Source organism: Ammospiza nelsoni, chromosome 23, assembly GCF_027579445.1.
Source record: "Ammospiza nelsoni isolate bAmmNel1 chromosome 23, bAmmNel1.pri, whole genome shotgun sequence".
Lineage (NCBI taxonomy): Eukaryota > Metazoa > Chordata > Aves > Passeriformes > Passerellidae > Ammospiza > Ammospiza nelsoni.
Window position 1 is genome coordinate 1,789,328 of NC_080655.1, and position 27,979 is coordinate 1,817,306.

The window sequence follows — 27,979 nt, forward strand, 5'->3', positions numbered from 1 at the left end:
CCCGCCCCCAAGCGCTGCCCGCGGTCCCTCAGCCGCGCTCGTTGTGGGCGGGTCTGGGGGGGGCTGTCCCTGCGGGGCCCGGGCAGCGGGGCCGCTCTAACGCCGTGTCCCGGCGGCTCGGAGCGGGGTCGGTCGGTCCGAGCGCGGGGTGAGGCCCGCACAGGCCCCCTCCGCAGCCCCGCTGCCATGGCGACAAGCCCGGCCCCGTTCATCCCCTCGCGGCGCCAGTAGCTTGCGTCATCAGGACGCGCCGTTGGTATGGCGACATGCTCCGCCTCCATCGCGGCGCCCATAGAGTGCGTCATCAGACTGCGCTGCCGAGTCGCTGTTGCCGTGGCAACAGGCACCGCCTCCCGGCGCGGCGCTCGCAATTTCGTCATCAGAACGCGCCGTCCCATCTCCGTTGCCATGGGTTCAGACGCCACCGCCCCCTGCGTCGCCGGTAAATGTGCGTCATCAGGAGCCGCCACGCGTCACCGTTCCCATAGCGATAGGCTCCGCCCCTCAAGGCGCCCGTCGTGTTACGTCATCAGGAGGCGCCGCGGGCGCGGCCATGGCGGACCCGGCCCGGGACGCTCTCGGTGCCGCCGCCGCTCCGGAGCCGCCCCCGGGCTCCTCCCCGCCCGGCACCGGCGATGGGGCCGCGGCCGCGGGGGAAGCGGCGGCCGCGGAGGGAGCGGGAGAAGGCGAGGTGGGCGAGGCCGGCGGCGGCGGCGAGCTGAAGGCGGAGGCGGCGGACGGGGAGGTGAGGCGGGAGCGGGAGCGGGGCCGGGCCGGGCCGCGGGGCCGCAGAGCGAGCGCTGCCCTCTGGCGCAGGTGAGGAGCGCGGACGGGGAGGCGGCGGACGCGGAGGAGCCGGGGCTGCAGGCGGGGGCGGCCAGGAAGGTGAAGCTGGAGCTGAAGGAGCGCAAGGAGAAGAAGCAGAAGGTGGACGAGGACGAGATCCAGAAGATGCAGTGAGTGCCGGCGGGTCCGGGGATCGCGGCCCCCCAGACTCCCCTCCCACCCCGCCCCTGCCGGCCCTGGGAGCGGCTGGGAACGATGCTGTGCCCCGCAGGATCCTGGTCTCCTCCTTCTCCGAGGAGCAGCTGAACCGCTACGAGATGTACCGGCGCTCTGCCTTCCCCAAGGCCGCCATCAAACGGGTGAGGAGCGCCGGGAGCCCGAGCCCAGCCCGTCCCGAGCGGCCCCAGCTCAAATCCCTGGCCCGGAGCCGCTCCCCGAGGGGCTGGCAGGGCCCCGCTCTGATGTCCCCGCCTGTCCCTGTCCCTGTCCCTGCCGCAGCTGATCCAGTCCATCACCGGCACCTCGGTGTCCCAGAACGTCGTCATCGCCATGTCGGGCATCTCCAAGGTGTTCGTCGGGGAGGTGGTGGAGGAAGGTGAGTGGCAGGGGAGGGGCCCGGGGTGAGCTCCCTGCTTGGAGCAGGGTGAGGAGCAGGTTCTCCATGGTTCTCCCTTCCAGCAGCAGCTCTGGCTCAGGGCAGGGCCGGCTGCAGCTGCCACGGCCCCTCTGCTCCCTCAGTGCCGCTCAGCAGAGCAGCTGGGCCGGCAGCTCTGTCCATCCCACAGCAGCTGCAGGGGCAGAGGGGATCCCTGAGCTCCAAACCTGCCCCAGGCTTCCCCTGTGGGACAGGAGCTGAGCCAGGAGGGGATCACAGCCCAGCCAGCCCCAGGGCTCTGAGCTCCCCCCTGCCTGAGGGTTCAGAAGCTTTCTGTCCTCTGGGACTCCTGGCAGGGAGAGGAGCAGCTCCGTTCCTGCCTCAAAGCCCAACACAAACATTACCTGTTCCTTTCAAAGCTGCAGCAGGGGGTGGGCAGAGCTCAGCTGGCCCCTGCCCTGAGCTCTGTCTGTCTGTCTGTCTGTGCAGCCCTGGATGTGTGTGAGAAGTGGGGGGAGCTGCCCCCCCTGCAGCCCAAGCACATGAGGGAGGCCGTCAGGAGGCTCAAGGCACGGGGGCAGATCCCCAACTCCAAGTACAAGAAGATCATTTTCCACTGAGAGAGGCTGAGAGGAGCTTCCTGCAGGACCTTCCCACGTGGAATCCTCCCCAAGGCCCCTCTGGGCTGCCCTGGGGGGCTCGAGGATGTTCCTGCTGCCCCTGCCTACCCTGGGCAGAGCTGGATGCACCCTCAGCCTGGACTTTGGGGTCTCAGCACAGCAGGGAGAGGAAATGCAGGGGCTGCAGAGCATTTCCTGCTGGCCCAGGTGTGCCACCTGTGCCCAGGTGTGTGGCTGTTTTTGTACATTAAACTCATTCTTGTGTTCCTAACCTGTCTGGGATCTGCTCTTTGTGTGACCCAAGGGGCTCCCAGTGCTGCTCCCAGCCTGGGCCAGGGCTGTGCTGGGAGCTGGAACAGCTGAAGTCAGGGTTCAGCTCTGCTCCCAAATCCAGGAGCTGCCCAAAAATCAGCAGTGTTGGGATGGAGGGGGAAGGAGAAGCAGGAAAAGAGAGCCGAGGCTGGAAGGAGGTTAATGAGTTTAATTCTGCTCCTGGTTCATAGAACCAATAAATGCATCAGTGGAAACAAACTGCAGCAAAGTTGCAATACTGCCTAAAATTCAAATTTAAATTCAAGTTCAGAGTTGCACATTCCCCCCCTCCCCTTCCAGGGGCCCTGTGAGAGGTGCTGAGGCCACGTGCTCTCCGTGGCCCCTGTGCCAGGCAGGACTCCCTGGGCTCTCACTGGAACTGAGGAAGAATCCTTAAATAAGAGGCTCCACAAAGTAAACTTTGATATTTACAATCTGTGGGGACCCAGGAGGTTTTGTCCTCCCACATGTGTGGGTTTTGGGTTACAGTTCTTTTTACTGTGTCTTCAGAGCAAAGGAAATGCTTGAGTTCTTCACCAAAACCCATTGACAGAAGCTGGAATTCTTCACCAAAACCCATGGACTGAAGGAGCTGGAGCAGGAATTTGCTGTAAACACCCTGGCCCCAGCTGTGCTCAGCCTGCACACGTGGGAGGAGCTGTGGGGCCCTGCAGGCTGGGCAAACCCTTGGCAAAGCCTTCCCATACTCACACAAAATGTCATCAAAATTGGAAAAAGCAGAAGAGAGAAACCTCCCATTTCCAAGCAATTAATGGAGAAAAAGCAGGAACACCGTGGCATTCCACCCCAGGCAGGCAGTGCTCAGAGCTCTTGTGTTCCCACACAGGGAGAGGGAGCAGCACAAAGTTTGGTGAAACAAAATCCAAATTCTGCTCGTGGGCAGTTCCTCACAGGGAGCTGCTCCACATGGGGGTGTTCAGTGATTTCCTTTTGGGATCAGGGCTGGCAGGTGGTTCTGGGGTCCCATCCCAGCCCTGCTGAAAGATTCCACCCAGTGCTGAAAACCCCACAGCTCCTCCTCCCCAGTGGGGAACTCAGGCACACAAAGCTCTGAGCACAAAGTGCATCCCAAAAACATCCAGGTCATCTCCTGAGACTGAACCAACTCCCTCACCCCATTATTTGATAGTAAAAATTGAAACAGTGCCTTGTAAGGAATTAATCCTGCACCAATAAAGCCAAACATTGTGGGATGAAGTGGACTGGACTGAGTCTCATACACTGCATCCATCTCTACACAAGGAATTGCTGGTGGGAAAGGGAATCTGAAGGAATTTCTGTACTGTCCTGCCCCTGTTCTTGTGGGAATCTGTGTGCCCTGCTGTCCCTGACCTTTCTGCCACCCCTGTCCTGTCACTGCCCAGGTGCTGAAGGGACAGGGACAGGGTCACTTCACCCTGCTCCTGCTGTGGGCCTGGCGAGCACAGCTGGCCAAGAACACAACAGGGAAGGGTGAAAGAAGCAGAAACCCCAGCATGGACCATCTCCAGAAGTCACCACAAAAGCTGGAGGCTGAAAACCTCCCACAGATGAGGAGACATGGGGTGTCCCCCCAAAATCTGACCTGGTGTTGGTGGGCTGACCATGGCTCAGTGCAGCCCTCCCAAACTCCTCCTCATTCCCCCATTTCTCTCAGCCAGGACCCCTGTCCCTCCCTGCCCAGTCTCTGCAGTCTCAGCTGGTTTCAGTCCTGGACTTGGACCTGTTTGGCAGCAAAACGACCAAACCTGCCCTGCTGGTGCTTGTGCCCTGTCCCTGGCAGTGTCAGAGCTGGAACAGGGGGTTGTACTTCCTGATCTCCTGCAGAAGGCGAGCCTTGTCCATGTTGGCTTCTGCCAGGGCCAGTTTCAAGGTCTGCAGCTCCCTCTGCAACTCTGGCACCTGCTTGAGCTGCAGGAGACAAGCAGAGAACAAGGCAGGAGTCCTCAAGGTCCACAGTGAGCTGCTCCAAGGAAAACCAGAGCAGGAGCTCTTGGGATCAATTACACAGTGAGACACAACCACTGAGAGAAATTCTCTTTTTGGGAACCTCTCAATTCCTGTTTTTCCAACAAGGAACTGGACACAGTGGGGAAGATGGAGCCAATCAGAAAACAACCCCCAACCAGATTCTGAAAGGGAACAAGTGAGTTCATGCTGGGCAAGGTGCCCTCACTCCTCAAAACACCCATGGGAGGAGGCACAGGCTGCTCCTCGGGGCACTCCCTTCCTGCAGCTCACCACACCTGCCCAGCACTGCAAACACACCAAGGCAAAAGAGAATTTCCAGCTCTCTGTTGTCCAGGCAGCAGTGACTCACCTGCAGCCCACGTGCTCCTGCTGCTGGGGCTGGTGACACAGACTCTGATGGGGCCTTCTGCTCCTCAGGGACTGACACAGACTTTTCCTGCTTCACTGAGTCCTTCCCCTGGGGAGCTGGAAAGCAACAGAACCCACTCAGGTGTGGACATTCACACAACAGAGCTCTCAGAATAAAAAAAATAACTTTAATTAATTTATTTCCTTCTTGTTACACAGGGAAATAAAATTCTCTTTTCCCTTTTTAAATGGAGAAACTAAAAGGTAATATTCAATCCTGTCTGTGTGTGATGAAGGAAACACCAGACGTGAATTCTGCAGGGAACAGAGGCAGGGAGGGCTCCCACAGCAGGAAACACACACAGGGACTGCTCCCACCTCACAGCCCATCCTTCCCAGCACATCCCAGTCTCCTCCAGCACAGCCTGGGGGTGCAGAGGGGCAGTAAAACCAGAGGGAACTCACCTGTGAGATAGAAGACACCGTCATCCCTGCGCCTCACCACGATGTGATCCATGGCCAAGGTGATGGGGACGGGGCCAGGGGAGGTGGGGTACACTGGGGGGGTGTCATCCTGGAGGAACAGGAAGCACAGAAGGGATGAGCAGCTGTGACAGCTCTTGAAAGGATTTCCCTTGCCTGCAGCCTCCTAAGGAGCAGCGTTCCTGACCAGCAGCACTGGGTGAGCCCACCCTGGGGAAAGGCCTGGCTTTATGTACAGGGTGCACAGGTACACACTCCCCTTGTGTTCCTTATTCATCCCTAGGTTTGGTTTTGCTTTGAGAACCAAAACCAAACAGTCTCAGGAGAAGAGAAGCTCTAGAGAGGCCCCCAGCATTCCACAGCCCTTCCCAAGTGCCATCCTGCAAGCGAGCCCTGCCCCGGGGGGAATCTCTCACCTTCAAGGTGATTTTGGCATCCACCACCTCTATCTCCATGGGGATGACCTCAGGGATGATTTCATCCTCCAGGAAGGGTCCCAGGCTGGCGAGGCAGGAGGTGCAGAGCTCGGTGGCCTGGCTGTGCAGCAGCAGCTGCAGGAAGCCGTTGTGCTCAGCCAGGGCTGAGAGCGCGGCCGCGCGCGGCCCCGACTGCAGGCGCAGGGACACCTCGGGCTGGGGCTGCCTGGGCTCAGGGCTCGCAGCCTTCCCCTCTCCTGGGTCTCCTAGAGCTGGGGCAGAGAGATCTCACTGCACAACGGGGCCAGTGATCAGATATCAGCTCAGAAAGGGCATCCTGCAAAGCCCAGCTCAGCCCAAAAGCAGCCGAGTGACCTCGGTCTGACATTATCCCTCACAGGAGGGAAATCCCAGTTTTGAAGGACTAAGAGCCCACATCACTGAGCTGGCACTGAGCTGGACCATTTGAGGTCCCAGGCACACCCCCCTCTCAGCACACTTTAAAACTGGCCCATTTTGCATGTGCAGGACCTGGCCCAGTGTCCCAATCAGTCTACAGATGTCCAAACTCTGCCCCCAAAACTGTCCCAGCTCTGGCCCCAGAACTGTCCCAGCTCTGACCCCAGTACTGTCCCAACTCTGACCCCCAGAACTGTCCCAACTCTGACCCCAGAACTGTCCCAACTCTGACCCCCAGAACTGTCCCAACTCTGACCCCCAAAACTGTCCCAACTCTGACCCCCAAAACTGTCCCAACTCTGACCCCCAAAACTGTCCCAACTCTGCCCCCCAGAACTGTCCCATCTCCGCCCCCAAAACTGTCCCAGCTCTGCCTCCACAGCTGAGCCAGTGCCCTGGTCCACCCTCCAGAGCTCACCAGCCTTTCCTCATCCCTTGGCTCCACCGTGGCCACTGGCAGGACTGGGAAAGGCAGCATCAACAGCCTGGGAATTGCTCACACTTCCCCTTCAGTTTTGGAGCTGCTTTTGGGGTTTTTTTGGGTGTCAGGCGGATAGTTGATTGTTTTAAGGTTTAGCTTTGGTTTTTTTTTTTTTAATTCAAATTTAGGGGAAGTACCGTAGACCAAAAGCATTTTTTTCAGATCAGGAATAACTTCGGTTCCCCTAGACAGCTTTATTCACTCTTTTAATTCATTTCATGCATCCTCAACAATTTAAAAAATCCCAATCAATGATTACTAGGCACCACAGAGCTTGACTGTGTAGGCACTTGGGAAACATTTTTCAAATGCCAGATCTGAACCCTCACACATGAGTTGTGTCTAATCCTACCACCCCAAACACTGAGGCCCCAGTTAATGGAATATTCCCTGGGGGAGGCTGCTATAAAAGCCAGTTCTGCAGTCCCAGAGCAGCACCTTACCCACGTAGCCACGCAGGAACTGCCACATGCCAACGTTGTTCAGCTGCTCTGGAACCACCTTCATCACTTGTAAAGCCACAGACAAATCATCTCCTTGTACCTCCACTGCACAGTTCACATCACTCATCTTCAGCACGAGGACAGACACCTGAAACAGCCACCAGGAGCTCATTGGTTACAGCAAACACCTCCAGAGCCCCTAAGGGACAGAATTCCAACGTCAGGCACTGACCAGCTGCAGACTGGGGTCCTCGCTCTGGGACGTGGAGCTGTTCACCTCAGGGGACACTCCACCCTCGTCCTCTGCCACCAGGCTGCTTCTGCTGCCCGTGTCATTGTGGGCTGGGGGAAGCTGCCCCGAAGAAAGGGGGTCCAGGCTGGGTTCTGAAATGGAAGTAACAACAACTCAATTCCATTTCTTTCTCTGGAAGTCCTGACATCAGTAACTGCCTGAATCTCTGGCCTCTCTGGAGGTACCATCCTCTGGAGATCCATCTCCCTCCAGCTCCTCAGATTAGCTTAAGCAACACAGGGTTGAAGTGAAAGATGTCCAGAATACCCAGTATCCAGCCAGCCCTTCCTAAATGCTCTGTGCCACCCACCACAGCACATCACAGCCCCTGCAGCCCCCAGGACACCACTGGGACGTGCAGGGTCACCCCACACTGATTCACCCTCCTCGTCTCAAAGAACAGGCACCTACAAAAGCAGAAAGAGCCACTGTGGGGCAACTCCTCAAGACCTTCAAAAACAAGGAGCAGCAAAAGTGATTCCATAGGAGCACAGGATGGATGAGCTGCCTGTGGCACAAAGCATCAGTCCTGTGAGATGAGGGTGGGCACAGAAAAGCCAAGGGTTTTACCAGAGTCTGTGAGCATCACGAAGCCATCACTGCCATCACTGTCCACGGACAGCCCGTCCTCAGGGCCACTTCCATCCACGGATGTGGTGTCAAAGGAGTGCTGGGATGAGGTTCTCTTCATGGAGAAGAAACGCATCCGGCCGCTGCCCGCCCCGCCCGGGGTCAGCGCTCCCTCCTCTGCTTTGGGCACAGAATCCCTACAGAAAAACCCAACAAAAACAGTGATAGAGGCAGGCAGCTGAGCCTGCAGACGATCTGAGTGTTGGGCTGGTCTCTGACCACTTGCAAGTCAGACTTCAAAACCCTCAGAACAGCCCCAGAGATGAACATTTAACCCATCTCCAGCCCAGATACAAAGGACAGAAAGGGAGGAGCTCTGTCTCCCCTCCTGCAGCTCAGCAGCCTGTCCTGCTCACCTGGCCGGGGGCAGGGACAGCATCCTCTGCATGGTGGAGGTCATCTTGTCCCTGCTCAGGCTCAGGGCGTCCTTGGTGAGGGACATGGCCTCCTTGGTGAGGTCCATGGTGGCGTGCAGAGCTTCCTTGGTGGCGTCCTTGGTGATGTGCAGTGCACTGGAGAGCTCCACCTCGATGCTCCGCAGCGGGACGAGGTCGGCCTGGCCATTGAGGGCAACACCTCCTCTGCCCGAGGGCTGCGTGTCCGAGGCTGGGCTGGAAGGGAGAGCAGGGGGGCTCTGAGGGTGGCTGCTGGTCTCTGCTGGTCTCTCTGCAACCAGGGCTTCCACAGCTTCGTGTGCTTCCTCTATCAAGGCTTTCTCCTCTGCGCCCTTACCGCGGGGAGCTGCGCTCAGGGCGCCGTCGCTCGCGGACCTCGGGAGCCTCTCCAGAGGGACACTGGCACCGGTGTCCTGGGTCCCACTGTCCTCTGGGAGCTCTGAGGTGCTGCCCAAGCCCTTCTCCGAACTGCTCTCTGATTTCAGCTCCTTCTCTTCAGCTGCCAGCCCCTCCTTGCTGTCTGAGGGTGAGAGCTCGGACTCGATCAGGCTGGTTGTGTCCGAGTCCAGGGACCTGGGCTCCACGACAGACCCTGGGGCAGGGGCCATGAGCAGGGCCACCTCAGCACTGGGGAACATAACTCCCACACAAGCAGACATGGCATCTAAAGGAGACCCAGTCATTTCCTGGGTATCTTGGGCCAGCTGCTCCTGCAGTGCTTGCAGAACTTCCCTCATCCTGAGCAGCACCAAGTACTGGTAGTGGTTGAGCCGAACTTTGACATGTACAGAGGAGGACATGAGCACGTGGATATCAGCAGAGGCTTCCAGCTCTTTACTGTCTACTCCATCATCAACTTCACAGTCAGATTCTCCCAAGACATCCATCGTGTCTAGAGCCTTGTAGATATTCCTCAGATCTTGGTCAGTCTTTGATCTTTGACAAATGCCGTGTTCTCTGGAGAGGTTCTCGTTCTTGGAGTGGTTGCTAAAGCTAGCAGAAGGCTTGATTTTCACCTCAGAGGTGGCCAGCTCCTGTCGTTTAGACATCTGAGCCTGCCCCCACCTCTTGGGCAGGCAGGCCCATATAGAAAGGGGAAAAGGGTCAACAAAACTAAGGGCTCTGCCCTTGGAGCTTTCAGCCCCCTCAAACCCCAGGGAGAGCTCACTGAAATTCACAGACCACAGGTCCTCAGAGGCAGAGGTTTTGTGAGGCAGCCTGTGGTGCTTGTGTGGCCTGTCCTCCACGTGGAAGGCGTGGCGCAGGAACAGGGTGTGCAGGAGGCTGAAGCTGCCCTGCTCCCGGGGGAACGCCGCGTAGCTGGAGTGGAAGAACTCAGAGCCCGCGAATTTCCTGAAGAGGCTCTGCAGGTCCTGGCAGCTGCACGAGGGAGCGTGGCGGGTGTTGGTGGCTGTCACCTCTGACGTGCACACACACAGGGCCCGAGGCCTGTCCCGGTGCTCTGTGACTTTCTTATCCACGGGGATGGTGAGCTGCAGGGGAAGGAAGGTGAGACAGGAATAGCAGAGGTTTATTCTGGATGAGAACTCCAGCAGCACAAACCAAACAAAACCAACACAAAATGCAGACAGAGCAAAGACAGAGGAAGGCAGCAGGTTTGTCTCCTCATTATGAACTCCAGCTATGTCCTGGTCTCATGTTTCTTTCACAGAGAGAACACTGGGAAAGGAAGGAAAAGAATGGTACCTTCAGCCTGAAGCCATCCAGCCGGACATCCACGTGCTCATCCCGCTTGCCTGAGTCCTCCAGCTTGTAGATGGCTTTGAACTGCTCCAGGCTGCGACACAGATCCAGGCAGAAGAGATTTATCCAGAGCACACTTGGTGTGTCCAGGGTGAGCATCAGGCCGTTCAGCTGCATGTACAGGTTTGGGCATGGAACTAGAGGGAAACAGATTATTGATAGCAGGAAAGGCCCCTGGGTGCAGAACCTGCACTGACACCACCAATGCAGGGGTTTCACCACTCCTGGGAGACACATCTTGGAAGGGGAGAAGCTGTGGTGCACCCAGAGGAATAAGGTGACCCATTGGGACAGCACCCAGAGCACCCCATGGCCCTGCTCCAGGGCTCTCAGTAAGGCTGAACCCCAGGAACTGGGCAAACAGCAGCTGCTGCAATTCCTTCCTGCAAGCACAGCTCTGCTTCCACATTGTGCACAAACTCCATCCCACCTTCCCACAGGGAAAAAAAAAATTAGAATGGCAAACATCAGAAAACTAAACAACAACAGACAGAGAATATCTAACAGGGTTAACACAGCTAGACCATTGATGAGTCTTTAAGAAACTTGTGAAAGGAGGTGCTAACCTTGATGTATTACCTGGAAAGTCCTGATTGTCTGGGAAGTAGTATTCTGTGAATTCAATATGGATTGCAGAGACCTGGTCAGGGAGTTTGAAGATTTTTCTGCTACAGGAAAGCAAGGTGGAAGGTTTCTTACTTTGCTGCCCAGCTGTAGAGACCTGAAAACAGAAGGAAATGCAGTGGTGCAGAACTCAGACTTGGCAAACCCAAGTGCCCCAGTGACCCCTCAGTTGCCTGTATTCAATCTGCCTCATTTACACATCAAATATACACTGCTTTCAAGCAAAGACATAATTTTCTTCTACTGCTGATGTTGCCAACCCCTCTCCTTTGAGGGAATTTAGCTCTTTGTGTCTCCCGTCACTGCGAGTAAGAGCTGTGACAAGCAGAATTAGGTGACATGAGCAAACAGAACAGAAATCTGTTACAGCTGCCTGCAAGATCAGCAAAACCTTGGCAAGTCCATCATAGTATCTGGTGCTGCAAGAGCAAAACCAGCTCTTGGATGGACACAGGGCACATGGATGCAGGGCCTGATCCAGGGCAGAAAGCTTGAGGTCAGACTTACTCCTCCTTTTTTGTCAAAAATCCACATCCTCGCTGATTTCTCAAAGGCATGAAATGTTTTACACTGAGCGTGCCTGATGCTTGGTGTAGGAACAGAGGGCCGAAACCCGTGGTTAAGCAGTTCCCTCTGACCATGAAAACTATCAGCAGTTCACTCTTGGGTTTAAAGTTTTACAGACAACATCATAACAGCACTTAGGTTCTCCGGGCAGCGTTTTGGATGTCGCAGGATTAGCATGATCCTTTCAATCATATCTTGAATTACACATTGAATCACATAATTTCCTTTCTGGAAGTGCCCTTGCCACGTGCAGGCCGTGCTGAGGTCCCTACCTGGTGCACATCCAGGTCATCCACCCTGAGCAGCACGCAGCTGGAGCGCAGCCGGTGCCAGGGCGGCTGCCGCAGCCGCGGGAGGCTCGTGGGGGGAGCCCGGCCCTTCTCCGGGGAGCTCCTCTGGGGGCTCTGGGGAGGCTCTGTGGGGACAGACAGGGCGTTAGTCACCTTCTCTGCACCATCAGTTCTCTGGGGGGCTCCTCTGGGGAGGCTCTGTGGGGACATACAGGGTGTTGGTCACCTTCTCTGCACCATCACCTCTGTGCTTACTGAGCAGAACTAACAGCACCAGAACTAGAAAGGGATGAACACAGCTGGGCAGGAGAAACACTGAGGACTTCTGAAGGAAGAACACTGTGAAAGGTGAGTCTGCTCTGTGGCAAGAGAACACACTCCTTAGCCAGGTCTTAAGTATGAAATTTCATCCTTGTATCTTATGGAGAAACTCAACAATAATCCACTGCAGCCCGTCCATCCTTGCTGCACTGCTCTGCCAGCCACTTTCCTTTGCCATTGTATTTATGATTTTTAGAGTGCTATGCATTCCTTCACCAACAAATCATCCTACTCAGCTGGGGATGGGCAACTAAAGATTTTGCTGGTACAATTCCTGCTTCACTGCTTTTATCAAGTACCTTTACCTGGTTTCCTTTTGAAAGGAGAAAGTGGAGTCCTGGCAAACATAGGGTCTGATTCTTCATAAAACTTCTCCATCTTGCTTTGAAATTCACTGACCAACTTCTTTGCCCACTGTCCCCGCGTCTCCATTGCTTCACTGTACCTCACCCAATGCTTGCAGGCATCTCCTGCAGAAAAGCAAAGATTTCAGTTTAAAAATGCAGCTTCTTTCTTCTAGTCCAGCCTGCAATCATAGAACAGCTCTTTAAACTCATTTTTTACCCCCCTCCTCAGGTTGTGAGGCCCCAGGCTCCCTACCTGCCCTGTGGAAAGGATAATAATCAAAAGCCATCCTCCTGAAGGTCAGCTGGATGGCACCGCCCAGCATGCCATGCTTCTGAGCACCTGTGAGGAACAGAGCACAGGAAACCATGGTCAGCTCTGCAATCTGAGCTCTGATCCAGGAGAATTCAGAACCACACTGCTCAGACTGTCCCCACTGATTAACTGACACCACAGCCAGGATTGGGGTACCATCTTCAGCAACCTGCACCAAAACCTTGTCCTAGGCCAGGAGAAGGACACCTCAATCAATGGTTTATATGGTAAGAACCAGGCCTGGAGACTCAAATCCCAAACTGCAAAACCCCAACCCTCTTCCAGCCAGAAAATCACTGCCTTGGCTGTTGTTTTTGCCTCTGGATGCTTCCCTCCCTGCTGACCTGCCTCCCGGGCGTGGCTGTCGTCACAGATGTGCAGGTCCAGGCGGGAGATGAGCAGGTGGTAGGAGGATTCCTTCATGTCGTGCTTGTCAAAGTACTGCCCGATGCTGCTGGCGTTGGGGCTGGCTCCAAAGGGCTGAGCCCACGACTGCTGGGCACTGGGAGCAGGGGGGGTGATCTGTGAGAGAGGGACAAGCTCAGGGAGAGCTCAGAGAGAGGGAAAACACTGAGGTTATAATGCAATTAATCAGCTCATGCACATCTTCCAGCCTCTAAGGCATCGGTTTACAGGATTGAATTGGGGTTCCCAGGATCTGGATCCTCTCCTGTGCTCTCACCTTTGTCTGTGGCTCTGCCAGCTGCTTGCACTTCTCTTGGATCATGTTTTAAGATTCCTGGGCAAAAAGGGCCGAGTACTCCCCATGCCTGCTGTGCAACCTCACTGCACTCTGTGTGCATCCCTGCTTCCCTGGAGCTTCCAACTCCAGCAGAAATATTCCTCTTCCCTCATCCTTGACTTGGAAAACGCATTTTATTGGCAATGAATCCCACTCATTTGGTCACCTCATTACCCCACAGTCCACATGGCACTGACCAGAGTTCCCATCAAGGAAAATGCTGTGAATATGGGCCAGGTGCCACACAAACAGAAACTGCCCTTTTCCCTGGCAGACCAGTATCCAAACTCACTCACCTGTACAGACTCTGGTGCCAAGCTTTTCCTCTGCTGAGCAGATTTCTCCATGGCTTCACTCAGAGACTCAGCATATTTCATCATTGCTTTCAGCTGAGAGTCTGTCAGCACCCAGAGCAGGTCATCCAGCAGAAACATCAGCTTGGAGGCCACCACGTTGCAATCTTTGGTCTGAAACAGCAAGGAAGGTGTTAGGCACTTCAAAAATTTACTCCACAGATAGAGTCTTCCCAAAACACAGAGGCAGAAAGAAGGGAGGCTGCTGTGAAACTCCTCTGAGAGATGGTATCTGGTGCATATCCACAGCACCTCCTCTCAGATGGATAGCAGTCAAAGCCACCTCCTCTTTAAGAGACAAATTGCTCACTGCTTAATTCATTTTTTTTAAATCATCACATTTCCACTGACAGCTAAAAATCAGACTGCTGGGTTTTCAGCTCCCAGTAAGGAGATGACAGCTCTCCTTAGGATGTTCAAACAGATTGAAAAACTCACTCCATCCACGAGATCCTCCCCTGGGAAAGAAACTGCTTTGACATTTGCTAAGAACACAGCTGTCTCTGACAGAAAACATGGAGAGATACATCAGTTAGGGCTCAACGTTTCTGAAGGGAGAGAAGGGCTGTCGAGGACTGTGGGAGGAAATTTGCATCATCTCTGCACCAGGCAGTGAGACCACATCCTGCAAAGCATGGAGAAAACTCTCACCCTTCTCTTGAGAGAGATCTGGATCCTCCCCTGGTTGGTGATGAGTCTCAGAGGAGTGGTGACAGGATCCTGATCACCATTTTCTGTGGCATCTGCCTCTATCCGCAGGGTCTGCCAGGTGAGCTCCTTGAACGTCAGAACCTGCCCAGGAGGGAGGCGAAAAACAGGAAAATGCTGAGACTTTCACAACTTCAAGGATTCAGAAAACCCAAAAAACACTCAGAAGACATGAAATGAAACAAGAAAAGATCATTCATGACACTTTTCTCTGTGATGCCAGTACAAAGGCAAGGCTCACCTCTCCCCTCTGCGGGTCCGTGATGCGGGTGAGGCGCAGGTCACTCTGCTGCCAGTTGGGGTTGACACTGTAGCCCTGGAGCTGCCACAGCTCAAAAGAAGCATGAAAGGCCTTGGAGTGAATCTTGATGGTGATGGAATTGACAACAATAAACATCCCCTCCACGACTTTCTCAGCAAAGCCATATTCACTGCAAAGAGAAGATCCCCCTCATGAGGCCTGGCAGAGGTAAGGCTCACACAGAGAGGTTTATAAGCAACACCAAAGGCACTTAAACCCTAGAACAGGGAGGCCAGTGGTGAATCAAGGAGAAGAGCCCCAGCAGGAGCTGCAGGGCTCAGGGTCTGACCTCTGTCCAGCAGCAAGAGCGATGGGGGACTGTCCATTGGGCGGCCGAGGCTCCTCACACGTCCTCATCTCCACCTCCACCTTGTCCAGGTACTGCAGAGACACAAAGAGGGAGCCATGAACACCACAGCCAGTCTCAAGCCCAGCCCACCAGCCCTGGGGTGAGATTCCAGGGCAGGGAGAACCAACTCTGGAGTCTCAATGCTCCAAGAGTCTCATGTGTTAAAGCTCTCACACCATCAGTGTCAGTGGGAAACCTGAAACCCCAGGAGTGGGGAAACAACCAACAAAAAACAGGCACGAGGTAGCCCTGGACTTCCCTGAGAGCTCATCTGGCTCCATCCTGCAGTGAAATGAGGGACCCATGGGAGGGTCCTTGTCCCCTATGTGCTAAGGCCCTGGAGGATTCAGGTCCAAAGAAAATTTGAGCACTCGATGGTTTCCCTCCCCAGAATTTTTCTCAAGTAGAAGAGATTAAAAAGAGTGAGGAAGAAAAGGAATAAAAGAAGAAGGGAGAAAGGAAGGAAAGAAGACAAGAGAGGCAACATTACCAAGCAGATTGGGTGTGTTTTCAGCTTTGTCCACTGGATCTGAAATGATAAAGTTGGGGTTATTAGAGTGATCTTTGCATTGGAAAATTTCAGAAATTGCAGGAAACCTCCTCAGCCCAAAATTTGAGCCCCATTTCTCTGAGAAATGTCTGCAATGTCTCATTGTATCCAGGTCAAACTGAGACACAGACAAGGGAAAAGACATTCCAGACACCAGATCTACAAACCCAGCTGAGCTTTTGGATCTCATATATCATCAGGAGTAACAGATATTCTGCAGGTCAAATTCTGCTGTGGGGAACATTCCTGGCCTTTAAGAGTTTACAACTAACTGCTGCTGTTACTGGAAGTCACACAATTCTTTTGAAGCCTGTGCACAAACCAAAAAGCTCCATTTTATTTTCATACAGCAACGTTCACTCTGCAGTTCTTGTAGGAGGGAGAACAAATGTTTGTTACTAAACTGAGCAGATCTGACTCTAAAAACAGAGCACATCAGATGAGTAAGACAAGCTCATTTTTACTGTCACTTGGCAGAGTAGAATCATATTTCTTTTATAGAAAGTCTCTTTCATGTCCTTAAAACTTTTGAGTTCATGTAATGCAACAGTGCTTAGTACCACGTGCAATCAAACAACCTGACAGCTTATAACAACTAAAAAACCACATTGTTTTTGCTCTAAAAAGCACAAGGAGGAAGAATTTGTAAGAGTTCAGTGCGCAAAGTGCAAGTCCATGCACAACCTCAGTGATTCTGCCTGTAAATGGATAACTTCATCCATTCAAAGCTGCCTCTGCTCACCCTGATGGAGGCCTTGTTGCAGTAGACCCGGGTGATGGCGAGCCAGGTGGGCAGCTCCAGAACATTCTGCAGCACCTCCTCATCCAGCTCCAGGTTGGTCAGCTGCCCCTGACCCTTCAGCGTGCTCAGGTTGATTTTGTCTGGAGAGAGATTCTTGGTAAACCTACAGGGGAACAAAGAGAAAACTCACAAACAGTCCCCAGCAAAGCTGCTGAGGCTGCAGGAGCATTTCAGAGCTATTTTAATAGCAGAGTTTGTTTGCTGTTTTTTTAAACCCTTTCTGACATTTTTAAACCCAAGGCAAGTTGGTCGCTCCAGAAAAAAAACATTTCTACACTTTGACATTTGGAGGATTTTTTTTTTGTTTTAAACTAAATTCAGGTTTGAGAAACTGAAAAATTTCCTTCTAAAGCTCTGGATCCCGGAAACCATCAAAACTGCCCTAGGACAAAACCAAAGAAAACCAAAGCCTAACTCCAACAGCTCAGCAGTTTTACTGCCCCCAGAACTGCCGTGTCAGCGGTGGAAAGTTTAATTCTCCAGATTCTTTTCACCCAGGAAAGCAAAAGATCATTAATGAATGACTTTTGTGGCTGTCTCTTTTTAACACCATCACTGCAGCCCTCTGGCCAAACAGCACCTCCCCTCCCAGAGCCTGCCCCAGCTCCCTCCTCTGATTTCTCTGCTTGAAATTCCTCCTCCCAGGGCTGCCAGCATTCACCTGCCCTGTGTGCAGCCCTTCACACCCCTCATGTGCCCGAGATTTCAGTGTCATTTCAGTGTTCACCTGCCCTGGGTGCAGCCCTTCACACCCCTCATGTGCCCGAGATTTCAGTGTCATTTCAGTGTTCACCTGCCCTGTGTGCAGCCCTTCACACCCCTCATGTGCCCAAGATTTCAGTGTCATTTCAGTGTTCACCTGCCCTGGGTGCAGCCCTTCACACCCCTCATGTGCCCGAGATTTCAGTGTCATTTCAGTGTTCACCTGCCCTGGGTGCTGCCCTTCACACCCCTCATGTGCCTGAGATTTCAGTGTCATGCATGAAACACTTGCAGGACTGCTCAGGAGCAGGGGATTCTGGTGTGAAAGCTCTGACTTTATCAAAACCAGAGCGGTCCCTAAGGAACCAGAGGGGCCAGTTCAGAGGGCAGCAGATCACAGAGGCTGTACAAGTGCTATCAACATTTCTCCATGTCAGAGAACCCCTCTGTGGCAGCAGAACCCCTCCTGTCTCCATCAAGCCTCTCTCCAGTGCAGGAGCTGCCACCACGAGAGCAGGGGGCTGCATTCCAATGTCACTTGAGGAGTTCCTGCCAGACAACTTTCCCACCACTGAATCCAGGGCTTATTTCACACATTCCTCCACGCCAGTGCTAATTCTCATTCTGCACAGTGGTCCAGGAGGCAGGATGGAAAGAAAGCCCCCATTGTCAGCCTGAGCAGGAGCAGACTCAGTCACACTGCCCTGCCTGCTCTGCCCCTGCACCCACAGTGCGGGCACTGCTCTGGGAGGGGCACCAGGGGCTCCTGCAGCAGCCACAGCTCCAGGAGGGCAGCAGGAGCCAGAGCCACGCTGCAGCTGCTGCACGAGCTCAGGGTGTAGCACAAACCTGGCTGAGGCACTGCAGCAGCAGCTGAGCCATCAGCCCAGGGCTTCCAGGGGCAAAAGGGCTTTTCCAAACATTCTGTTGGAAGAGAAAGTCTGACAGATGTGTTGAGATGTTGCTGTCAACCCTGTGCTATGGATGTTTGCTGGAAGGAGAGGGCAGCACACAGCTGTGAGTTTGCCCACTGCTGCTCTTCCCCTGCAGCCAGCTCCTCTAAAATCCAGAGGAAAAGGGTGGGAAAACTACTGGAGCTGCAGCCACGCATTAGCAATCTACAAAGCTACAAATGTATGACAAAATATATAAAAAACATCATTCTCTCCCTTTAGAGACTTGGCAATATAGAATTACAGGTGACATGCTGTCCCCTCCCTGCCCTGAGCCACAGGGACACGCTGACAGCTCACACCAATTTTACACCACAATTCCTTCAGACTCATCACTCCCTCCAACCAAAGGCTTCCTGTCTGAACACGCCCAGGGAGGTGGCTGAGGTTAACCTGGCCTCTCAGCATCAGCGCCAAGAAACTGAAAATTGCAGAGTGTGTTCCAACAGCTGCTCCACTGGCAGGGAGCACTGAGAATCCATAAGATTTGGGCCTGGAGTCCTGCAGTGAGCACCCACAAACCCAGACACGGCTGAAAACGAGAGCAAACACCTGCAGAGGCAATCCAGGAGCACCCTTGTGCTGTGTCAGAGAAGCAGCCCTGCTGAGAGCTGATGTCACCGTGCCTGCCTGGGATTGGATGCTAAGAAAAAACCAAGCACAGCAGGGACAGGTAGGTAATACCCAGCACTAAAGCTCAAACCAAGCATGGACAGGTAGGTAATACCCAGCAGTTAAGCCCAAAAGCTGCTGTGGGCAGTGATCAGCTCCCAGGCTGAGCTTTCTCACACCTGCACTGAAGGATCATCCCTGGGCTGGAGCCTCATCCCAGGATAAGAGGGGAAGCTGCTTTCAGCTGGTAATGCAGAGGAAAAGTACAAGTGTTGCCTATAATTCTATATTGCCAAGTCTCTAAAGGGGGGGGAATGATGCTTAAGCTTTTTATATATTTTTCATACATTTGTAGCTTTGTAGATTGCTAATGCATGGCTGCAGCTCCAGTAGTTTTCCTACCCTTTCCCCCTAGAATTTAGAGCAATAAGCTGACCTTCTGAACACATTCCTGAAATATTGTTTAGTCTTATTCCAAGGAGGGGAACCTACAATAAGGCATAATAAGAAGTGGGGCAAAGAACCCCTTGGACCAACTCCAGGGGTAGGTTACTGGAGCAACTGAATCTCTTATAGGATGTACCTGTTAGATATCCTAATTAACATTATAAAATTGTAGAAATTCAATTCTGGGTGTTCCCATCACCAGCAGGACACCTGGAAGCTTGCCAATAAAGGTCAACTTTTTACTTTACTATTCTAATACAAGGGTTTTTTTCCTTTTGATTACAGGCAACACAAGCACATGTCTGAAGCAGGGCAACACTTTTGTTTAGTGTGTAGGTGTATCAAAAATACCAGCACACTGTGGAAGAACCAAAGCTGTGAAACAGGACACAGCCTGGAGTGAGGTATGAAACTTGATCCAGCCAAACCAAGCAACTCTTTATCACCATCTCCAGGGAAAGGCTGCAGAGATCCTGCTGGGCAGGTACCAAACCCACCTCAGTGCACACAGGCTCCATTAAAGGATCCTTTAATGAGGCAATCCATGCACCAAAATGTGCAATTCCTCCCCCAAAGCAGAGCTTACAGACCCCACCCGTGATGGGACAAAGGAAGATGGAGGTTCTGGAAAAAAAAATAAACCTCAAATGGAAAAATGGAAACATTTCTTTTAAACCAGGGCCCAAATTTCTCAGGGTGTGTTGCCCATTGTCAGCCCCTGCTTTCAGCTGCTGCCCCGCACAGGAATCCCAGACCTTCCACTGGAATAATCTCCACACCTGAGCCACTTCCCCACCCACCTGTCACACCTGTCACAGGTGAGAGCTCCTGAGAACACAGAGCTCACAGGTGCTGGTCCCTGCTGCTCTGGTCAGTGCCAGGGGAGGCAAAGCAGCGAGAGCAGAACGTGTCAGATGTTTGCTGGCAGGCTCTCTCCATTCACACTCACCCACAGCAGCAGTCTTGGCTGCTGGCTGAGGGAAAACTGAATGAAAATGATGAAAATGGTGCCTATTGGGAAAACTGACACCAGAGGATATTTGCACTTTTTTTTTTTGTTTTTTTTTGCAGCTCCATCAGAAGTCAAGCAGAGCTGAGCCAGTAAACTCACAGGGCAGCATTCCTTTTGAGCCTGCTGGGATTACTCTGACAAAAGTCAAGCCTGGAAATCTATTTGCTCAATCATCAGCTTGACTATATATCAAAACATGATGTCACTACTGAAAACAACTGCCCAGCTCCTCAGCCTGCAAATCCAGAGGCCACAAACTCACTGATTGCAAGAGGAATTTGGGTAAATCTGACCACTGGCCCAAAGCCAGGCTGGAATCATAAATAAATTTATGTCCACATTTGACGCTGTCTCGCCACACTGTCTCCAACAGAGCAAATGCATGGACAGATAATGTCAGAAGACATCTGAAATCATAAAACTCCTCCTCAGATCCCTGTCTCATTACCCTGCTTGCCACATGGATCAGGAACCTTCTCAAATGCTCAGTTTCTGCCTCAGCCCCCTCCCTGCAGTCCTGCAGCCATCCCTGGCTGTTGGACACAGCCACCACCCCAGCATTTCTATTAATGCCTTTGTCACTGTGGCTATTTTGTGGGAGAACTAATTAGCTGTACATCAGTGACCTTGATTTTGCTTAATGACAAGCAAAATCTCTTGGCAGAATGAAGTGCATGGCTTGTGACACCAGCACAGCTGCAGGGAGCAGCTGGAAAGTCCCTGCTAACACAGGTAAGGCAGAAAGGAGGAACTGATCAGCCCAGTGGGAAACCAGCCCAGGAACCACTGGGGGCTTTGCAAGGGAAGAGATGAGGATTTTCTGCTTTAATTTGAAATATAAATATGTAATTTAATCAATTATGACAGGAATTGGACACGGGAAAAAAACCCCAACAAATATATTCTAACCAACACAGATTTGTCCTTCCCAAAAGTCTTTTCAAGTGTTGCCTGGTTTTGGACAGGGCATTTAGTGGGATTTCCATCTTCCTTGGGAATATCTTCTGCAATCCAAAAATCTCTGTGATGGGACATTTCACCTCAAATGAAAACCTCTTATCTCAGAAGCCATATAACATGTTTACTAGAACAAAAGGTTCACAACTGCTAAAAGGAAAGGTCAGTGACTTTCCAAATCAGGGCTGCTCTCAAGGAAGGCACCAGCAGCAGCTTTAAGTGCAGCACACATGACTGAGGATGAACTTAAAAATAATTCTGGAGGAAATAAAACTGGGCAAGTGATCAAAACTTCTGTAAAAAGGGAAAAAATAGCTGCCTCAAAGACGCACAGGAAGAACTAAAAGCTTTTTCAGGAAGAAAAGCCATTTTACCTCCTCAAATTTTTGGTGCTAGCAGGGAGCACTCTGTCTGAGTGGGCACAGAGCTGCTCTGCAGACCTGCACAGGGGGAAGAGAAACTCGCTGAATTAGCAGAGGATGGGACCAGTTACTGCAGCATGAGATGGAGTTGGTATCACACCCGCTTAGCACAAAGCCATTTAGAGTTTAAGGGAATCCCATCAACACCAAACTGCCCAATTGTTAGGAAGACAGAAAGCAGCACATTTATAATCATCTCATCACCTGTGCACAGCTCTGTGCACCCCAGATATGCTGGGAGGGAGGAACTCCTTCCCAATGGACAATGGGCCTGAGAAATTCAGCCTGCTTGGGTTACAGGGCAAACAGTTTCCACGTGAGGAGGTGCCAGCCCATCCCACACTCCTTATCAGGGTGGATTTGGGCACATCTGGTGTCCCTGTACACACAGGCCACTGCTGGTGGCTTTCCATTATCAGCTTTCTGTTTTTCCAGGCTTCAGCTGCACTGAATGGAAGGCTGGGCCTCTCAGCCAAACACAAAACATCCTGATAAGTCAGCAGTTGTCCTGGCTCTGTGTTACCTCCTGCAACACACCGAGGGCTAAGGGAAGGCTTAAAAATTCAATTCAGAGTTAAACTCACAGGGAGAAAATTCTGCATTTCCAAGGAGATCAGATAGAGCCATGACACAGAGCAGAATTCCAGCTCACTCCTCCCAAGGCTGCAGCCTCCCTTGGCACCGAGGACACTTTCTTGTCTCAACTAATGTTTCTCTAGAGCATTCTGAACTTCTCTGTTGTTCTCTAGAGCATTCTGAAGGCTGGGACACCTTGCTTCACACCCACCAGCACCTCACTGGGCACTGGGAGCCCTGGAAAACAAACCAGGAGCTCAGCTGAGAGCAGAGCCTCTGCCAGGGGCTGAACTGCACCTTCCCTTTGCTATTTCCAGCTCCCTGCCTGGACACTCAGCAGAGTTTAAATGCCAGCTGCCCCATGCTCTCAACAAATCCGGAATGCAAACCCTCGGCACTTGCCAGGGAATTTCCCAAACCTAATCCTCAAACAAACAACACATGAAAGAAAGCTAGAAAGAAACCCCATAAATATAAGCACTAGTCCAAAGTTCCACTTCTTCACCCTGCAATCATTTTAGCCACCAGTGTGCAGAACAAACAGGTTTTTCCCTAATTCGGACTCAACGGAGCAGCTGCAGGGGAGGCAAGGGCTCAGGGATAAATAAGAAAGAAGAAGTCCCCTTCCATCAGTGAGGCTGAAGGACTCTGGAGAGGCTGCACAGGGCCAGTGCAGGGCTCTGCAAGCCCAGAGCTGCAGTGAAGGAGCTCTGGCCACGTTTTCCTCCTGAGCTACTCGAGTGTAATTTACCCCTGCTGCAACAAGAGTCTATTTAGCATTCCAGAAACAGCACACACGTGTCTGGAGCCAAGGAGAAGTGGCTGGAAACGCTTTGCACCCAGCAGCTCCATAAAACTGATCCCTTGGTTCTCCCAAAGTGCAGCACAGCCACCATGACTTTGCAAGGGAACACTTCAGACTCTGTGAAGGGAAAATGCCATATCCTGTGTCCACTCCTTTTCCCCAGCCAGGCTTAACAAAGAAGAGGCAGATCTGTGTTACTTTACTCATAATAGCCTGCCATCAATAATTCCACTATATTAAAATTTTTAAGAGTAAAAGAAGCCACCGAAATGCACCAGGAAAATAAGGTATTTCCAAAACTGAGTAAAGGGTTTACATCCAGCCTTCCATGCTTGGCTGGGCACAGCCTGTAAGAACTCAGAGACAAGCTCATCACCAGGGGTTTGGTGCTGCACCAGCAGCAGCTGCGGGACCTGGCAGAGCTCCCTCCTCATAAACTGCCTCATAAAGTCCTGCCACAAACTGCTTCATGCTCTGCATCCACCCTGGGCACTGGGGCACCAATGGAACCATCACCAGGACAAAGAGCACGTGCTGAACTGCAGGAGCAGGATGTGTGCAGATGGAAAAGTAGCAGTTTCTATCAGCCTTTAACAGCTGGCAGCTCTGTGGTTTCATGTACTTCCCATTGCTGCAACAGCTATTTTAGGCAAATGATCATCTTAGAGATCAGCACAGAAATTTCCCTGATCACCAAAGGAGGATATTCAAGCAGCTAAAGCCAGAATTGCAAAGCTGGTCAGAGGTTTTGCTGCCTAAATCACTTGAGATTGTGGAGCTTCCTCAGGCCATTCCCAGATGCAGTTTCTTTGCTTTCCTCCGTACCCACCATGCTCGCTAAATTGCTTCCAGGTAATTTATAACCAAGGTCAGGAAACTGGGAGAGGCCTGGAGGGCTGGCAGTAAGCAAATCTTTTATTGGTGGTAGCTTTTCTTGGCTCTGAGGGTGTCCCAGAGCCCTCAGGAGCTGCGTGTGCCATCCTGTGACTGCAGCAAGGGCACAGCTGCAGCGCAGAGCTCCGGCACGCAGCGATGCTGCAAAACACTTCAGGGCAAGGGAGAGCAGAGCAGGAATTCAGGGTCTGTTCTCTTACAGCAGCACCCAGACTGCAGCACTTGGGCAAGAAATCGAAGCTGAGCCCGGGAAAGCATTCTTTAGACTCAGGGAGTTCCCCACGCTGCCGTGCTGGGCAAAGGCAGAGCTGGTGACATGGCCTGACTTGCCTGGTGCAAGCCACAGAGCCCATTCCAAGGATTCCTGAACAGCACAGAACAAATCCCATCTTCTTGGTGGAAGAACTGCTCTACCTCATCTGCCCACCTCTTCTGAGGAGAGGGATGGGTCCCCTTGAGATAGCACATCCAGTTTCTGCCATCCTGACCCCAGGGAGCCTCTCACCCCTTGGCAGGATGACCATAGGTTCAAAGGCCTTTCTGTGCCCTGCCTCAGCCTGAGTGCAGGTCTCTGATGGTGGGGATGGACAGGGAGGAGTCACAGCACTGAGCAAGGAGCCCCAGACAGCCCCAAGGCCAGCTGCAGAACAGGCAGGGCTCACACACAGCACAGTGTTGGGTCTGGGAGCCAGCTCTCAGCTCCTTGTGTTGGCACAGAAGCAGAACAACTGTGTGGAGGGGATAATGCCAAAGGCATCTCCAGGGCCAGGAAGGGATCCTGAGATGCTCGCATCCAAGCAAGGAGACAACAGCCCCCAGGAGCCCACCTGCTCCCAGCTCAGCACACGCTGCACACCCACATGTTCAGGTCCAGAACAAACTGCAGCCACACCATGAGCCTCCCTGGCCCTCACTGACCCATCAGCTGCAAATCACAGAGGGCAGGAGTCAAGGCAACCTCTCCTGGAAAAAGGGATGCAAGGTTTAATCCCTGGAGTGCAGAGGCTCTCCTCCATCCCTCCACTGAGGTGCAGCACCATCTATGAGGAGCTACACGATGCTGTTTCTCCTGGCTGAGTACCTGACCTGCCCTGATAAACATCTCAGTGCTGCACCCTGCACATGTCATTCCCTAACAGTATTTTAAATTTTGTTTCTAAATCCTATATCTCACTTACCTGAAAAGGTGGCTCCATCCTGTGCTGAGGACAGTTTGCCAAATCCACACTCTGCTATCCACTCATTTCTGTGCTGCACATCTGTTCCACATCTGCCTGCACCGGTGACACACGCTCCTCTGCAAACAGGTCTCATTTTCCACACAGTTTTTCCTCTCTGGTAACTGTAACCCCTCTGGTTCCTCTCAGCAACCTCTGCTGCTGTTAACTCCTCTCTCATGTCTCCTCTGCTCCCTTTTCACCCCACTCTCAGAGGTTCCCAAAGTTACTCCCCAGCTGCAGTTCTCTGGGGTTTCTGTCACAGTAAGACACATTTATGGTCTCCCCTGTGTTCAGACCTGCCCCCAAACCCCAGTCCAGCTGCTCCTCTGCTGACACCAGCTTTTATTTCTTCCCAGCAGCACTGCACGCTGCATTTCCTCTGGAAGCCATGTCTGGTGTGCCTGTTACTCCACAAGCTCACAAGCTTCAACACGTGTCCCAAAAGAAAACGTCACAAAGCAGCTGTTACAGGCAGCAGGGGATAAACCTCTCCAAGGAAATTAAATAAAAGCCATTTTGGCAAGGATTCCCACTGCAGTGCTGAGAACTGAAATCCCAAAGTGGCACATGAAGTTGAGGCAGTTGGGCTTGTGGATAAACAGGGCCTTTGTCACACCCTGAGAACGCGGATCTGCTGTGCTACGCCAACACTGCTTGGAACAAAAAAAAAAGACAAGGAGAAAAAGCTCATTCCAAATAGGGCCAGGAAGAGGTAAAGGCAGCTCACTGATTTTATTTTAAAGCATTAGATGTGCTTCCATGGATAATTACAGGCTGGGGAGCACAACCGTGCTCAGAGGCAGCAGCTCTGGGGGAGTCCCTGATGCTGGGCTCCACACACTCCCCAGCACTGCAGCCCTGTGCCTGCCTGGAAGCAGCAAGAACTGAAACCACCTCATCTGTTTGCTTTTCCAAGCTAAATATAGGACAAAGGAGTGAAAGGCACAGATGGCGAAAGCTCCGCAAGTTTTTAGGTTTCTCCTGCTCTAGGAATTGAAGCTGCTGAAGCACAACACAAGGCTGAGCCTTGTCAAATTCCTTCACAACTGGGCAAAGCCCGGCTGTACCAAACCCTGCTGGGACCACTCAGGTGATGTGGGATCACAGGAACAGCGAGGTGAAACACCTCATTCACATCTCCCTGGCCCAGCTGCCTCTCCTGACCGCTTTCTTGCAAATTTCCACATGGAAGAGGGACAAAAACACACCCCCGTGCAGAAAGGACTCCGCGTGGAGACACAACAAAAAGAACAAGGAATTATTTCATATGCAAATGTGAGCAGAATATAAAGGCAGATTAATGATTCAGTAGCAAAATTCTTCCAGGCAAATGAGCGTGGCTGAAAGAAAACCCAAAGGGAGGGTGAAGATGAGGTATTTGGAGGAAACAAAACTGAAACAAAAGGAATTAATCTTTTTTATACACTATTAAATTGGGTTCAAATTTCATTTCTGCAAAGATCCACAATCCTTGTTCAAGTGAAAGGCAGAATCAGATCAGTCAGCCAAACAACAAAGTCCAGCTAGGAGGAAAACAGGCAGAGATGCTGAATGTTTTGGGACTCCTTGTTCTCCTTGGAACTGCCCAAAGGATACACAGGTGAACATTAAGAACTGGCCTAATCAGAGGGAAAAAGGGGCTCTTTGGGTAAGAATATGCTGTAGCAACGGTAAGGAGAGACTGATATACAAAATTAAGCAAAAGCACCAGCAAAACTGTATTTATGTAAAGAAAGAGAATTGTCCATGAGAAGAGCACCCAGGATAACACCCAGCTCTGTTCTACCTTCTATCAAGAACTGCTCTCACCCACCTCTCTGTGCTATAAAATACTTCAATGCCTCCATATCAAGAGGCTGAATCCGTACTGACCACACCACACCTGTGTGAGGTGAATGAGACAGAAAGCTCAGAAACTCGGGGTGTCAGAAATCCATTTAAAGCAGCTCCATCACTCCTCCTTCGGGACAGCGCCGAGAGAACCAGAGCATGGAGAATTGGCGACTCCAACACAGACCCTGCCCTGCCCACTCAGGGTGTGTGAGGACGGTCGGGGGCTCCAGACACACCTCAGAGGGCTGGGATTCACGGGTCACACCAGCCCTGACCGCACACAGGTCACTGCAGACCCCTCACTGCGCACCTGAGCGTGTCCAGCAGCAGGGATGGAAAGGACCTGCTCAGAAAGCACAGAGGACAAACGCTGTGCAGTGCTGTGGCCTCACCTGCACCCTCACAGGAGGCACGGCACCTTTCTGTGCACGCTGCCCGGACCCTGCAGCCATGAGATAACACAGGCAGCTCTGTTATCGCCGGGAAGGGAAACTGAGGCACCGCTATGTGCCCGGGGCCCGCCCCGAGCAGCCGCGGCCGCTGCCGCATTTCCCGGCAGAGCCTCACGCCGGGAGCACCGGCATTTCCACAACGCCCCTCGGGTGAATTTCACTGAAAATGACGGAATACAACGCCAACGCCCCGCTAGAGCTCTGTTCCCCTCTCGCCTCCCGAACTTCCACTGCCGCCAAGCGCGGCCCAGGGCCGGCACCGACACCGGGCAAAGCCGGGCTCGGAGGGCTCCGACCCGGGGAGGGGCGGCAGGGCCAGGCTGGGCCCGCTGTCCCCGGACACCACAGTGCCCACGGCCCTCGGCCACCCCCTGACCCTCGGACACCCCCTCGGCCCGGCGGTTCCCCGGCCCGCACGGGCGCTCAGCCCCCCGGGCCCGGCAGCTCCGCACCGGCGCTGCCCGGCGGGCCCCAAACGGCCAGGCCCGGCCCTCGTCCCCCGCAGCCCCCCGGGAGGAAGAGGATGAGGAGAATGAGCAGGATGGGGAGGAGAAGGAGGAAGAGGAGCGGGAGCCTCACCGGGAGAGGTGCTTCAGGATCTGCTTCTTGATGATGCCCGCCATGCCGGGCCGGCGGGTCAGGCCCGCGGGCGGCGGGACCCCATCGCGCACCGCCCGCTCCGCTCCGCACCGCCCGCCCCCGGCCGGCCCCTTCGCGCACCGCCCGCTCCCGTCCGCACCGCCCCGGCCGGCCCCTTCCCGCACCGCCCGCTCCCGGTCCGCACCGCCCCGGCCGGCCCCTTCCCGCACCGCCCGTCCCCGTCTGCACCGCC

The 27,979-nt window shown here is 53.2% G+C and overlaps 2 protein-coding genes across 7 annotated transcripts; one reads left to right on the plus strand and one right to left on the minus strand.

The window, feature by feature from the left end:
- Positions 1 to 42: 42 nt before the first annotated feature.
- TAF11 (TATA-box binding protein associated factor 11) lies at positions 43 to 2,272 on the plus strand. 4 transcript variants are annotated; one of them, XM_059487807.1, is made up of 5 exons: positions 400 to 745; positions 817 to 956; positions 1,058 to 1,145; positions 1,285 to 1,381; positions 1,871 to 2,272. In XM_059487807.1, exons 1-5 carry the CDS (start codon positions 554 to 556, stop codon positions 1,999 to 2,001), a joined length of 648 nt encoding a protein of 215 aa, XP_059343790.1. In that variant the 5' UTR covers positions 400 to 553; the 3' UTR covers positions 2,002 to 2,272. The 4 variants fall into 4 exon arrangements, with proteins under 4 accessions (XP_059343788.1, XP_059343787.1, XP_059343789.1 ...); XM_059487805.1 differs by having other exon boundaries at positions 43 to 745; positions 817 to 1,145; XM_059487804.1 differs by having other exon boundaries at positions 43 to 745; positions 817 to 1,381.
- Positions 2,273 to 2,467: 195 nt separating this feature from the next.
- On the minus strand, positions 2,468 to 27,869 carry BLTP3A (bridge-like lipid transfer protein family member 3A). 3 transcript variants are annotated; one of them, XM_059487803.1, is made up of 22 exons: positions 27,727 to 27,771; positions 24,821 to 24,939; positions 16,203 to 16,365; positions 15,401 to 15,439; positions 14,851 to 14,942; positions 14,502 to 14,691; positions 14,204 to 14,344; positions 13,496 to 13,666; positions 12,802 to 12,979; positions 12,398 to 12,484; positions 12,097 to 12,267; positions 11,459 to 11,601; positions 10,575 to 10,716; positions 9,939 to 10,132; positions 8,193 to 9,724; positions 7,777 to 7,973; positions 7,147 to 7,298; positions 6,915 to 7,062; positions 5,532 to 5,803; positions 5,098 to 5,206; positions 4,634 to 4,749; positions 2,468 to 4,224 (listed from the first exon to the last, which is right to left on the minus strand). In XM_059487803.1, exons 5-22 carry the CDS (start codon positions 14,916 to 14,918, stop codon positions 4,099 to 4,101), a joined length of 4,137 nt encoding a protein of 1,378 aa, XP_059343786.1. In that variant the 5' UTR covers positions 14,919 to 14,942; positions 15,401 to 15,439; positions 16,203 to 16,365; positions 24,821 to 24,939; positions 27,727 to 27,771; the 3' UTR covers positions 2,468 to 4,098. The 3 variants fall into 3 exon arrangements, with proteins under 3 accessions (XP_059343786.1, XP_059343785.1, XP_059343784.1); XM_059487802.1 differs by lacking the exon at positions 24,821 to 24,939 and having other exon boundaries at positions 12,103 to 12,267; positions 27,727 to 27,869; XM_059487801.1 differs by lacking the exon at positions 24,821 to 24,939 and having other exon boundaries at positions 27,727 to 27,869.
- Positions 27,870 to 27,979: the final 110 nt, after the last annotated feature.

Excerpts from the sequence above, each read along its gene's own strand:
- BLTP3A (XM_059487801.1), bottom strand. The coding sequence starts at position 27,770 with ATGGCGGGCATCATCAAGAAGCAGATCCTGAAGCACCTCTCCCG. Across the intron at positions 14,345-14,501 it reads CGGACCCGCAGAGGGGAGAG|GTTCTGACGTTCAAGGAGCT; the intron begins GTGAGCCTTGCC and ends CCTCCTGGGCAG. Across the intron at positions 11,602-12,096 it reads CAAAAGGAAACCAGGTAAAG|AGCCTCCCCAGAGCCCCCAG; the intron begins GTACTTGATAAA and ends CTGTCCCCACAG.
- TAF11 (XM_059487804.1), top strand. The coding sequence starts at position 259 with ATGGCGACATGCTCCGCCTCCATCGCGGCGCCCATAGAGTGCGTCATC. Across the intron at positions 746-816 it reads CGGAGGCGGCGGACGGGGAG|GTGAGGAGCGCGGACGGGGA; the intron begins GTGAGGCGGGAG and ends CCTCTGGCGCAG.